The sequence below is a fragment of the Zingiber officinale genome, chromosome 9A (assembly GCF_018446385.1).
Source record: "Zingiber officinale cultivar Zhangliang chromosome 9A, Zo_v1.1, whole genome shotgun sequence".
NCBI classification, from domain to species: domain Eukaryota; kingdom Viridiplantae; phylum Streptophyta; class Magnoliopsida; order Zingiberales; family Zingiberaceae; genus Zingiber; species Zingiber officinale.
In genome coordinates, this window is record NC_056002.1 from 60217167 (window position 1) to 60231919 (window position 14753).

Sequence of the window (14753 nt, forward strand, 5' to 3'; positions counted from 1 at the left end):
CCAAATTTATTTTTTTTTTCGGATCATTTCAAATCAGATGGGATCATCGGATATGACTCATTTTACTCCTAGCTATATCAACAATTAATTTTTTTTTAAAAAAAAAAAGTATTTTTTTTTAAAATTAACGATAAAACTTTTTAGAAAAATCCAATTATACCCTTCCCGATGCAAGTACATGACATCGATACACCACCCCTTTGCTTTCCCCACATCTTCCTTTTCTTTCCTCCCCCTTTCCTTTCTTCTTTCCTTACCCTTTCTCTCTCCCCCTTTCAAAACTCGTCTTTCCTTCGCTCCTTTCTCCTCCCCCACTTCGACCTCCCCTACGCCGCCTTCTTCTACGCCGGCCTTGCCTACAGCGTTCTCTACATCTCAAGACGTATAACGCTGATGGGAAAGTATATGAGGAAGGCGAAGATCTCTGGCGAGGTCGCCGTCATGGAGCTCTCCCATGGCGTACGCACTCGCGCCCGGACCCTCGCAGCCGCCGCCGCCTCCTGTGCCTATCTCGAGCTCCGAAGCCGCCGCCTTGAGAAACCCCTTCCCCTGCCTCCGGCCTGCAAGGCCTTCCCCGAGCCCAGTCCTAGCCCCGGCCTGAGAGCAAGTTCGGGATCTGCGGGGTCCTTCTCAACGAGGCGATGCTCACTGGACAACGAGGCTCCGCCGGATGCGCAGGCGTCGTTCGGGGAGAATATTCTCGAGGTCGAAGCAACGGACAGGTGGGTTACCTCCAATCTCTTGGTTTTCTCTGTTTCTTGCATCTCCGCAATTTTCTTGTGGAAGAGTAGACGCGCTTCTAGATCTAATTCCGGATCAAGGAACTCTTCGCCATTATGCGATCATCAAACTATTTCTGAAAGATAACGTCTTCATTCTCTTGAAATTTCCTCAGAACCTTTTGTTTCCTTACTTTTTCTTCTTCTTTTTTTTTTTTTTTTTTTTTGTTGTTATTGTCTTCATGCGATTCCAAGCTTGATGAAATGAATTCATCCTGCGTAATCGTTTACATTATCTATCTTTATGAAAACTTTTTTCTTAGTCTAAAATAGTAAAAGGTCATAGATTCTGCTTCTTAGCTGATGAATTGGTGCTCTGGGACCTTAGATTGCGAGTTGTTTTCTCTGATACTCGATGAATTGGTTCTTCTGTTTTATCAGAAAGGTCATTACGATGAATGTGCTTTCTTCCTTCATTGCTGATTCTGGTCATTCATGCCTGCAAGTGGAACTTCCGTTGTTGACATGGCTTGAATTTAATGTTCTCTTCTCCCCATTTTCAGCTTCTTCCATATTAGTTATTTTTTACCTTTACCTTTGATATCATGTTTCTTTGTGTCTTTTTCTATTCTGTTCTCTATCATTTCATTTTTTTTTTTCTTTCTTCTTACAAATTAGTGATTCTAGAAGTAAGATGTATCCTGTCTTGGACTATGTGTTAGGAACTTTTGAGCAAGTGCATGATCGAGGTGGCCCTGCTTATTCATTGAGCTGTTAAGCTATTTTGCCAAGAAACGAGACTTGTGAAATTTGACAGTTTATAATAGTTTCTAGTGGTTTTTCGAGCCTTTGACGAATTTGATTCTTCAAACTTGTGCCTTCCTCTACTCCAGAAGTTTTTTTTTATAAAAGTTCTAATTTACCATGGTCTTATTATGCTGCCAATTATGCTTGATCTCTTCTTCTATTTTGGGGCATGGTGAACAATTTATATATTTTCTGTTAAGAACTTATGAGCAAGCGCATGATCTGGGTGACCCTGCTTATTCATTGAGCTGTTAAGCTATTTTGTCAAGCTACGAGACTTGTGAAATTTAACAGTGTCTAATATTTTCTAATGGGCTTTCCTGTCTTTGACGAATTTGATCCTGCAAACTTGTGTCTTGCTCTACTACAGATGATTTTTTAAAAAAGTTCTAGTTTACCATGGTCTTAGTATGCTGCCAATTATGCTGGATCTCTTCATGTATGCTGCCAGTTATTTTGCTCACTTAATGGTTGAGTTACTGAGGAAGCAATCCACCTTAGTCCTTGTTCATGCTTCCAGTTCGGTCATAGCGGTACAAAATGATTATTCTTAGTACCAAATTGGGAATATTCTTTCGTTAATTACCACGGGGTAAAAATATCTATGAATCTATGCTGAATATTCAGGCAATGTAGTTTGACTTCATAGATGTGGTTAAGAGAAAGTTTTCTGCGTTGTTCAGCAAGGGCTTGGCAAGTATTTGGTCCCTGGACTCGGTTTGTCTGCTATAATTTATTGCTTATGGTCCTTTTTATGTTTTTATGCATTCTAAGGGCATCCAGACTTGTCCACGTGAATTGAACATAGTCCTTTGTCTTTGCTCACTTGCAACTGTACCATGTAGGAATTTTTTTGGTGACACTCTGATTTATTTATTTATTTTTATTCGAAAAAAATCAAAGAACATTTTGAGTTTTGGATTCTTTTCTTATTTGGTTGAATCTAAGTAACCTTGGAGTTGTGGTTCTTATCTCAGGTAGCTTTACAAGTTTTGCACTTTTCAAATGTTGCATTGTAGGTTTCTGATGTATCAGTTGTTTTCAGGAACAAGAGGGAAACAACGCCTTGCAGTCTGATCAGAAATCCAGAAGAAATACAGACTCCAGGTTCGACAAATAGACCAACCAGATCTAGAGCCACTAACCGAAGAATTCAAACCTTCCGTCAGAACTTGCCTAATGCTCATGAAATGGAAGAGTTCTTCTCTAGGGAAGAACAACTCCAGCAACGAATATTTATCGAAAGGTATATCATTTACCTAATCTTTTCTCTGAAGACCGTGGTTTACTAGATTCTTGATAGTTTTGCTGTTCTTTACACGATATCTCTAGGTACAACTTCGATCCCGCTAATGACCACCCACTTCCTGGTAGGTATGAATGGGTGAAAATTGACTTCTAGATGGCAATCATGACTTCAAACTTTGGAAGATATCTCCATATTTTAATGCTGTGTAACATATAGAGATGACGAGCCGTACGTTCAAAAAGGTGTAGTTGAAAAAATTAAACTCACGCTTAACTTGTTTAACAAGAAATTTAGCGATCATCATAGGGTTCAATCATCTGTGAATTTGTCGCATAGAAAATACTCGGTGCTGGGTTTAGTGATACTTACTGTATGTGTTAGTCACTTGTCCGATCGATCGTATTCATCAAGGATTTGCATATTGCGCTGAAATGAGTGAAGGAAAGAACAGCTTCAGCTTATTATTCATTTTTCAGTCAGTATTTAACTGTTTATACTAAGCGACTGTTTAAGGACCATGAAAAGAAAATTTGTTTTGTCGGGGTTTTACTGGATGGAATGCTTTGGTCGCATCGTTAGACACACTAAACTTTGCTATAACCCTTTGTATTTAGCTTGATTCTGTTAGTTTAGTGATACTGTTATGTGTTAGTGAAGGACCTCAAGAAACAGATCATGGAATTTACTTTCTTCGGACCCAATGATTGCCTGAAACTGGCAGCATTGAACTTCTATGGATTTTATTCATCAAGGATTTGCATGTTATAACGTTTTTATTTAGCTCGATTATTATCGACTTTCTATGGATTTTTTTTTTTTTTGCTTTCTTTGTAAGGAACAGTTACCTATATGAGTCTACATATGTCATTAGCTCGATCCTGATCCTCTATTATGTTTTTATTTATATTTACATAAAATTTATTATATTTTATCATTGTTAATTAAAATATTATCTAATTAAGACATTTATTGGATGTCTTAATACTTGTTTATACCAATTTTGACTTTTTAAAAATATTTTTATTTTATCCATTTTCATACGTTCTTATATAATCTTTGTAATTTTTATTTTTTTGTTCGAGTGCTTGCTTCAGTCTCACATTCCATATAATATAACATTGTTTCTGTTGTAATTTATTTGGTATTCATACCATTAAAATATAGAGAGAATGCTTAGGGTTTGAGAAGCGCAACTCTAGTGATAGGTTTGCTTGTGATCGGAGAGGTGAGGCCGGTGCCCCTTCTACGGGAGAGGAATGATCGGGCAGCCGCTGATATTAGACTTCCATGAATGGAGCAGAAGGGAGGGACTCAATATTTTTAGTCACTAAATACTGGTGGTGTTGGTGGCGCTCCATCAGCTTTCGACCACCGGGGAGAATGATGAGCCGAGAGACAAAAAGGCTTAGTGCAACAAGGAAGAAGAGGTGAAAGATGGCGATCTGAAATTTGTGAGAACGTGGCCTTTTGATTCTTCTTTATGGCGATGAATCTATAGCACTTGGTCGACCATTACGAGTGGTTCTCATACATGGTCCCAAGTTTTCTTCAATTATATCCTTTGATGGAGTCATCAGTTTTCATGTCTTTATATACTATTACAATAGGTACTGAAGGATATGTAATGTCTAACTTAAACTCTTTCTTTAAATATCAAAATTCACACCAAACTACAATTAAGCATGAGCTTCATTCAAAATCCAATTAGAAAATCCAACACTATAATCAATCAACTAAGATTTTTATTGATTACTTTACGAATGAGATTGTCAGGGCAGGCACAAAGGATAGAAAATTTTCCGCAAACAAGGTCCAAGGTACCATGTGTTAGACCATACATGTCGAATTGAGCTAAATAGTATAAAAATATTATTATTCGAATTCGATTTGAAGTTCAAAAATATAAATGACTATGGCTCGAGTTTGGTTCGAAATAAAATTCGAGTTTGAGTTGTCTGAACCATGACAATGACAAACAGAATTGAACTAGCTCTGAAGGACTTAAATTTAAGTTATTCAAATTTTAATTTAAACATCTTTATACTAAAATTATGATAAAGTTGAGCTCGCAAGGGGTTTGTGAATAATCTAACAATTTATTATGAGTTCGAAAGAATTATTGAATGTGTTTAAATTCAGCTCAAATTGTAATTTAAATATGAATTAAATATTTATTAAACTAACTCAAAAAGTTTATCAATAAGTTCAATTCATTTGTACCCCTCATATATAAAAAAAAAAATAGATACACTATCTTAATGATTCTCTTATGTCAATTTCACGATATAAAGAGAGATAAATATAGTCACATAGACTATAGACACATAATAAGATAAATTTTAGGTCGTCAATTCTTAAAAATCAATCTCTGACTATTACGTTAAAAATATTATGTGTCCATCATTTATAAAACGCCCTACACTCCTGATATAAAAGGCTTTACACACCTTGACATTCAAGAAAAATATTATTAGAGCTAACTTAATTTTCTTAAATAAGAAATTTTATTTCGTCTCTCTACAAGGAAAAGGGGTTTAAAAAGTATCATTTTACTAAATCACATAAGCAGGTTTTAATATAGTCCCAGAGCGTAGCATAGTTAGGGGTACATGATTTCATAGTCGAGAAATCTAGAGTTCGATCCTCGGGTTGTCATTACTTGAGGTTAGCATCACGATCATGCGCTTTCTGTTGTGTATCTATATTTATCTCTTATATTCATAGGACCGACTCTAAAACGACTACTGATGTGACATAAACCGATTTTAATATTACTAATTTCATGTACTTAACTTTTATAATTTCAAAACACATAATATATTTTAGTTATACCCCTCTTCCTTCTTTCGCACTTTAACTTTTATAATTTCAAAACACATAGCATATTTTCGTTATACCCCTCTTCCTTCTTTCCATGAATAATCACGTGGGCTTGCGCGTGGGCTTGCGTGAATGCATCTCCAAATATTTGCACAATTCTTTGTAAATTTTTAAAAATTCATTGCTATCCATTTATGTATCACATTCAAAGTTTGAGAGCATGAGCATCTTAAGAAGACTGCTATTAGCATATTGATTTTAGTTTAATTGGTTAGAGTTTTCTATATTTATCAGTTAATTTCGGACAAAACTAGATTAAACCTATGTCATTTAAAAATTTAATATTTTTCAAACTAGAGGAGTCTAGTAACCCATTGATGGTGTGTCTTAGGTATTATAATGAGTTTGTAACAAAATTTCTCATGTCTTTATAAATTTTTAAAAATTCATCACTCTTAATTTATACTATCAAATTCATATATGAGAACATAATATATTAAGGAGACTTCTAGAAGTACACTAGTTTTGATTTAAAGTGATTCAAAGTTCTATAGATCCATTTGTTGGTGCAATATTCCTTAGGTCAAGGTTGACATGGTTGACCAAGCTTGAGTCTTGGTCATGGTTTCGATGTTTGTCAATACATGCAGACGACACATGAACAATGTAGGTGCAGTTGTTCATGTGAGGAGATTGTCGGTGCAATTCTCCACTGATTAGGGTCTGATCAGGTTGGTTGAAGAAGAGTCAAGTAGGTCAAGGATGACCGGATACTTGACTGGAAAGTCCTAGTGAGTGAAGCTAGGCAGTGAGAAAAACATAGTGAGTGAAGCCAGGTGAAAGACCTAGTGAGTAAAGTTAGCAGTTGGAAATCTTGGTGAGTGAAGCCAAGTGAAAGTCCTGGTGAGTGAAGCCAGGCACGGGGAAAACCAGATGGGTCAAGGTTGACCAGCCATCTGGTGAAAGTCCAAGTAGGTCAAGGGAGTAACCGGATACTTGGCATGATGAGAAAAAGTCCAAGTGGATCAAAGGGATTGACCGAACACTTGGTGAGGGAGTCCTAGCAGGTCAAGAGTGACCGGATGCTAGGCATGATGAACCAACAGGTCATGGATTGACCGAATGTTGGTTTGGGGGCTTGAGACTTGGTTTTGGGCAAAACTCAATGTCTGGATCGATCAGCAGATCGATTGGCTGATGCCCAATCGATCAGTTGATCTATTGGGAAGGTCCCCGCGACAAGTCTCGAGTGGGCAAGTTGCAAAGCGCACAGAATGCCTCTGGATCGATCAGTGGATCGATCCAAAGACCCCAATCGATCAGTGGATCGATTGGGGTGGCGCGTTTTTACGCGATAAAGGATGGATCGATCAGCCAATTGATCCAGGCAATTTACCGAGAGCACAGAGGCGCTCTGGATCTGTAAAATACGGTGCCCAAAACATAATTAAATAATAAGGTTATTGGACAAATAATCTTATTGGATTTTTCAGGAATTTTTAAAAATTTTCTGGGAATTTTTCGAAGCTCGTTTGATATATTTTAAGAGGATCAATTATTGGGTTTAGAGGAAGCCTATTTTGAATACCCAAATGTGGGAGTTGATTGGGTTAATAAACCTAAGTTTCAATTAAAACCTAGGTTTTAATTTGTTTTGTTTTCGTTTTTATTTCCTCTCCTCCCGATCCCTTGCTCTCATACGATCTCCCCTTTATGCGTTGTCGCCATCTCCTCCTCATCCTCCAGATTCACAAGCTTTCACCCCAAATCCACTATGACCACTTCTTCTTCCTTGAGCCATGTCACCGGTGATGCTCCCTCGTCACAGCTACCTCGCTCGAGCGCCTTCTTTCATCCCGATCTCCTCATCTAGCCAACACCACCGCCACAGCCTTCCTTTGGCCGATCTCGCCAATGTTGAGCTTCCTTAGGTCCGGCCGTGGTTGCGGAGGAGCACACCACGGTCAGCTCCGACCTTCTCCCATTTCTCCTCTTCCTCAAGTCCCCATCGCCTCTAATCGTCATTGTGAGTGGCCACCACCCTCTGCCCTAATCTGAACTCTTCCCATTCATTTGTTCGGAGAAGATGTTCCCTGTGCGTGTAGCTTGGCTCTCCACTAACAGTTGTTCTTGGGAGCCAGATACTTCTGCCGGTAGGCCATCTCTTCGCTATCACTGGCCATGATTGAGGGAGGAGGGCATCTATCAGGAGGAAATCTCTATTCCTTCACAACAATGACTAGGATTATCATTGAACGATTATGGGCTTGCCTCGAGAGTTTCCTCTTCAACACAGTAACCTCTGCCGATTTGGATTGAAGGTAAGACATGTTTGGTATTTTAATTGAATTTGTAGAGATCTGGATTCCCATTTTAGAATGGAAGATTGTGTTAATTAGGTTGGTTGACCCTTTGTAGCTCTGGCCGACTTTGTTGAGGACGATCCACAGATGTGAGCAACCTATTTTTGGTCATGGATTTCTGTAATCGTGAGTTACCAGCAACCTACTTGGATTTGAGTAAGTTGAGAAGGTAATTTGTGTATTAACCATATTTGATTTTAGTTGTGAAATGGTTAGAGTGTTTTAGTCCTATTTAGTTGTGATTTATTGTTTGAGTGGATTTTTAGTTTGTATGTGATTATCATGTGGATGATTTGTTATTGAGATGAAGGTTTATGGTTGATTTAGAGTACATGATTGTAATAGAATCATAAGATTGATATCATAATTAGTGATGATGGGTTAGATTATTCTATGTGATATGTGGACTGTGGTAGATCTTGAATTGATTGGTGGATAAAAGATGAATTTATCATCTAGTTAGATTTGGATTATTAGGTGAAATTAAATGGTTATCTAATTAAATTAGAATTGGGTTTAGGTTTTATCTAGTTGTTGTATATATAATTAGCTAAATATATTATGTGATCGCAGGACTTGGATTCGTATGTGCGTCTTGACGTGAGATTAGTTTATCCGATCGGCAGATAAAGGCGGGTACTTCTTGCTTTATCTCTTTAGCACATCGATCTTAGTGCATGGCTATATGTTTAGATGACTACTATATCTATCTTGACTCCACTCTTATTTTTCCTGCGTTTGATACTTCCACTCAATCTTTGAGCTGCTCGTTTCTGTATCTATACAGTCTCTCGTTGCTATCGTTGATATTTAGCAGATACTATATTACTCGGTATCAGATACCAGATACCAGATGCCAGATATTAGATATTAGGTATTGGATATATAGACACCTGATACCATGTATACATGCTTTGGTTGCTGTTTATTTACACACCTTACTGAGCATGCTGGCTTCATGTAGCATACCTGTTTCTGTTTATATATATATGATGACTGTTGCATTGTTCGCATCATGTCATTGCATGCATTGCCGACGATCCTGTCTCCCTTGTGGTTGAGGCGGTTGTTGGCCAGGGCCGCACGCTCGGCCACTCATGGGTAGTGGTAGCTTGGAGCGTGCCGCATGTCCTGTCATGCCCCCCACTCGCACACTCATGGGTAGTGTCTGCTGGAGTCGCGGGCAGCAGGGACCCTCGTCGCAGACGTAGCTATTCAGCTACTATGCAACTGTCCCCTCGGCCACTCGAGAGTAGTGGTAGCTGGAGTGGTGTACAGTCTGTCATTGTCCCGGCCTCTCGTCCATACTGGGGTCATGGACTTGAGGGGTGGGCGGGAGTGACCATCCGTGCATACGCTGTTATTAATATACCTGCTGATACTGCTGTTTCTTATGCTATTGTTGCTAGATTATGCTGCTGTTGTTTATTTATGCTGTTATGCTTACATAGGTTGAGATTTATACCTGTGATATGTGTTTAGACACTAACTTACTTACTGTTGACATGTATATACCTCACACGATACCATGTAGTTATGAGCAGTACTGTAGCAGGACTTTGCTACACTTTACCTTTTACTACTAGCCTAGGATATGGTTTCAGGTATGGACACTTATTATGATATCACTGTAGTATCTGCTATTTCCATACGAGACTGTATACCTTTGCATCTCTAGTTCTTTACTATACTCATGCACTATCTGTCTATTACCCACTAAGTTTTTATACTCACCACCCCGTATATTGGTAATTTCACCAGTTAGCAAGTAAAGGATTTATTGAGTCGCCTGGAGAGCCTGTCCGCCAGTCCCACGTCACATTCGAGGACGACCTTACGATTTTTTGTATTTCTTACGCTATTTGTATTTTGGGTTTTGTACTTGTTTATGTATTTGGTTTGATATTATTGTGTCAAGCCGAGCCGGCTCGCAGTTAGTTGCTTTATGTTTTGTGATTGTTATTTGTGATTTCCGCTATGTTGGTTTTAGTACAGCCGAGTGGGCTGATTATATAACTGCGTGGTTATGTTTATTTCTGTTCCAACTGAGTGGACTGATTATATAACTGCGTGGTTGTGTAGATATATTCCAGTCGTATGTGACTGATGTATATTGTATGTATGTATGCCTCATATTGTCACCCGTACAGGGGAGATGCTGTCGAAATTTTTCGGTAAGGACTCCTCTTGGGGCGTGACAATTTTTGCATTCATACCTTATGATGAAAAACACAAAAATATCATGTCATGACATACATACATCATGTAGTTATAGGAAATTTTCTTTTGAAAATTATTTCTTTTTGATGTATGCCATAACATTATCATGCATTATGTTTATTTCCTTAAAATTAAGGGCAAATGACATTTATCAACAAGTATCAACAAGTGACATCCTAGGTGGACGTCAATATCCGTAAAATGCCTAGATAGATATGTATGATCCCTAGACTAGGGCAAAATCAAATTTTACATCTCACAAAGACATATAAGATGACTTGTATGTGTTTTGTGCACAATAGATACAAGTGAGATGTTGGGATGATGAACAAAACTCAACATGTTGATTTAGTGCATTTCCTTGAGTTTTAAGTTCATCAAAACATATAGTTATGTGTTTTCCCATCATTGGGAAAGCTAATGTACAAGTCATGTGCATTAAGCCCAAGGAACATGGTGGGAGAGTGGTTTTGAAAATCATTTTAAAATGCTTTTGGAAAACCTTGGTGAAGGCTATTTTTGATAGTAATTACCATTGAATAGTTAGACACAAACTTGAAGAAAACACTAAATTTTTGCAAGTTTTCAAGTTTGTGTCAATCTTTGAAAATATGATGTACTTTCATAGAAAACTATTTTTCCATGATAAAGTATACCCTAAATAATGTCTACAAATTTCTATAATTTTTAGAATTTTGTAGAATTTTCTAGGGGTTTCTAAAGTTGACTGAAATGAAATTTCAGCAACTATCAGACCTCAATCGATCAGCCGATCGATTGAAGGGTCTCAATCGATCGGGTGATCGATTGAGGGCAAGCTTCTCGCGAACATAAGCTTCCTGGATCAATCCACCGATCGATCCAGCCCTCCTGAATCGATCAGTGGATCGATTCAAGCTGGGTCAATCGATTGGAACCCAACTCCAATTGATCGAAGATGCTGATTTTGGCTGGGAAAGCTTATTTTCAGCATTTTGAACTTATTTTAGTCTAGGTAACCATTTCAAACCCCTCAAAATACATTTGTATACATAAAAAGGGTGTTCTTATGTTGAAAACAAGGATGGATTGGTTGAGGAAGACTAAATTGAAGTTTAGGTTGAGGTTTGGTTTCATTATTGAATTTATGGACCTTAAACTTCTAAATTTGGGTTTCCTAAAGGTTTAGGGATTCTACGTCATTGTTGGTGCAATGACAGAAGGTATGACCATGTCTTTAGAGGGAGGTACTCTTTAAAGACATGAAAACTATTTTTCATGAACCTTGGAAGGTGGTTAACCTTCTTTAGTAAAAATGCTCAAGGTTGAGCATTGGATTACAATGGAGAGTGGATATCTTCATTGTTTAAGTTGTAAATGCTCAAGGTTGGGCATTTGACTACATTGGGGGAGAATGTAGGGTTAGAGATAATGAAGGGTTATGAGACCTTCATTATCATGTTGATCACAACGAGTGAAGTTGTGAACAATGATGAGCAACTCTTCAGGGGGAGAGTCTCAAAGGGGAGAGTTTTCAACAAGTGAATTTGTTGATGCGTGCGATAGGGGAGAATGTAGGATTTAAGTTAGACCTTCATTATCTAAGAGGGAGTCTGCCTTCTCAGAGGGAGAATGTAGATTTTAACTTACGCCTTCATTACCTAATGGCACGAAGGAAGTTGAGGCTATGGAAATTAACCTAACTTAAATGAGGTATTGTCAAACATAAAAAAGGGGGAGATTGTTGGTGTAATATTCCTCAGGTCAAAGTTGACCTGGTTGACCAAGCTTGAGTCTTGGTCATGGTTTCGATGTTTGCCAATACATACAGACGACACATGAACAATGCAGGTGCAGTTGTTCATGTGGGGAGATTGTCGGTGCATTCTCCACTGATCAGAGTCTGATCAGGTTGGTTGAAGAAGAGTCAAGTAGGTCAAGGATGACCGGATACTTGACTGGAAAGTCCTGGTGAGGGAAGCTAGGCAGTGAGAAAATCGTGGTGAGTGAAGTCAGGTGAAAGACTGAGTGAGTAAGCTATGCAGTTGGAAATCTTGGTGAGTGAAGCAAAGTGAAAGTCCTGGTGAGTGAAGTTAGACACGGGGAAAACCAGATGGGTCAAGGTTGACCAGACATCTGGTGAAAGTCCAAGTAGATCAAGGGAGTGACCGAATACTTGGCATGATGAGGAAAAGTCCAAGTGGGTCAAAGGGATTGGCCGGACACTTGGTGAGGGAGTCCTAGCAGGTCAAGGGTGACCGGATGCTAGGCATGATGAATCAACAGGTAATGGATTGACCAGATGTTGGTTTGGGGGCTTAGAACTTGGTTTTGGGCAAAAACCAATGTCTGGATCGATCAGCCGATTGATTGGCTAATGCCCAATCGATCGGCCGATCGATTGGGAAGGTCCCCGTGACAAGCCTCGAGTGGGCAAGTCGCAGAGCGCACAGAACGTCTCTGGATCGATCGATCGATCTAGAGACCCCAATCGATCAGTGGATCAATTGGGGTGGCGCGTTTTTACGCGATAAAGGCTGGATCGATCAGCCGAGCGATCCAGGCATTTCCCGCAGAGCACAGAGGCCCTCTGGATCGATCGTCTGATCGATCCAAAGCCTCCCCGATCGATTGGGAGCAATCCAATCGATCGGGATCCGACCGTTAGCGTCGATTTAAGCCGCAGGCGTTCGATTCCTTTAGTAGAGACTTTTACGATTCATCTCGATCCTCTCCAGCAGCTCTCCACACTTCTTCTCCACTCTACCGCCAGTTCTTGAAGAGTTCTAGGAGCAAGGTTTGCTAGTGATCCAAGATCAAGAGGCGAGCAACAACAAGAAGTTAGGGTTAGGGCTTTTCACTGCATAACGTGTAAACTTTTGCTTGTATTTTTGTTTCCCTTTCCTTCTTCTTGTATTGAGAGTGTTGTAGGGCTTCTTCGCCTTTGGTAGTTATCATAAAGGAGTGTTATTCATAGTGGAGGGTGTGTGTGTGCGTGAATCCTTGGACTAGTCACCTCTTGTGAGGTGGATACCAAGTAAAATTCATTTGTTAGCGTTGTATGTTTTGTTTCTTTGTATTTCCTGCGCATTCTTGAAGAAACAAGCAACGGCACGCGACGAGCTATTCACCCTCTCTAGCTATTTTCGGTCCCAACACCATTAGCCAATTGGGTCTGACAATTTCGAATGAAACTAGATGATAGATGTAACACCATTTAGAAATTTAAAAACTTGATATTTTCTGAATTAAGGGAATTTATTAGCGGTATTGATTAGTGAGTATCATTGTTGTACGCCTTATAACGAGTTTGTGCTAAATTTTCTTAAGCTTTTTAAGTTTTCAAAAATTCATTACTCTCAATTTACACTATTGAATTCAGGTTTAAGGGCATGAATATTTTAAGGAGTCTTCCAGAAATATATTAATTTAAATTTGAAGTAATTTAAAGTTCTTTAGATCCATCAATCAATTTTGATTGAAACTGATTGATAGACTTGCACAATTCAAAATTTTAAAATATTGATATTATTTGAACTAGGAGAGTCCTAGAAACCTATTGAAGATGTCGGTTAGTGAGAATTATTATCCTAGGTCTTATAATGAATTTGTACCAAATTCAAAAAGATCAATGGGTTTTTAGGACAATGATACAAGCTCATTATAAGATTAGGACAATATAACAGTCACTAATCAACACCACCAATGTGTTTCAATAAATTTTTTAAATTAAGAGTAATAAATTTTTTAAAATGTACGAATGAAAACCCACATGATTATTTCATAGAAAGAAGAAAAAGGAATATAACTAGAGATGTAAACGAGCCGAATCGAGCCGAATAGTATTAGGCTCGAGCTCAGCTCGTTTAAGTTATATTCGGCCTCGAACTCGGCTCGAATAACTTACGAACTGTTTGGTTCATTTACATCCCTAAATATAACGGAAATGCCTTACTTATTTTTAAAATTACCAAAGTTAATACATGAAGTGAGTAATATTGAAACCTCTCGCATACGCTGCCGTGAAATGTTATAACAGATATATATTAGCAAAACATCTATTTAGGCAAGCCTAAATTAATTTCTCATATTTTTTTATTATTTTTATTTTTATTTTTATTTTTGATAATTCAGATTTTTAAATCCATCCAACCCAATTAATTTGGAGGTAGACCACGTCGCTCATTTTTAAAATCAATTTTAATTGACAGGGTCGGTGGTCCCGTGTTTTCTCGATCAAAGCAAAAAAAAAAAAACGAAAAAGAGCAGAAAATACCAAAAAAAGAAAAGGAAAGTGAGCTGTAAAAAACAAATTAAAAGAAAAAGAAAAAAATTGACGCCCTTTAATTTTAAAACACGAAATACAAAAACACCACCCTTTTTAGACATCCCGACATCCAATGACGTGATTGGACGGGAAATCTGGGACCTAGGTCCGCGTGTCCGGGTAAACGTCTGTGTTCGATTGACTTTTTATCGCCGCGGTAAAATAAACGCCAGCGATAGATTCGCTGACCCTTTGTTTTACGTCACTGTCGGTAGGCGTTTCGAGATTGGTCGACCCAGCATGTTGATTGGACAGCGAGACCAAGTCAA

At 38.4% G+C, this 14753-nt stretch overlaps 1 protein-coding gene across 2 annotated transcripts; it reads left to right on the plus strand.

Moving 5' to 3' along the window:
• The first annotated feature begins 222 nt into the window (after positions 1-222).
• LOC122021742 (cyclin-dependent kinase inhibitor 4-like) lies at positions 223-4171 on the plus strand. Of its 2 annotated transcripts, none has more exons than XM_042579896.1 (3): positions 223-722; positions 2572-2772; positions 2901-4171. In XM_042579896.1, exons 1-3 carry the CDS (start codon positions 394-396, stop codon positions 2926-2928), a joined length of 558 nt encoding a protein of 185 aa, XP_042435830.1. In that variant the 5' UTR covers positions 223-393; the 3' UTR covers positions 2929-4171. The 2 variants fall into 2 exon arrangements, with proteins under 2 accessions (XP_042435830.1, XP_042435829.1); XM_042579895.1 differs by having other exon boundaries at positions 226-722; positions 2859-4171.
• Positions 4172-14753: the final 10582 nt, after the last annotated feature.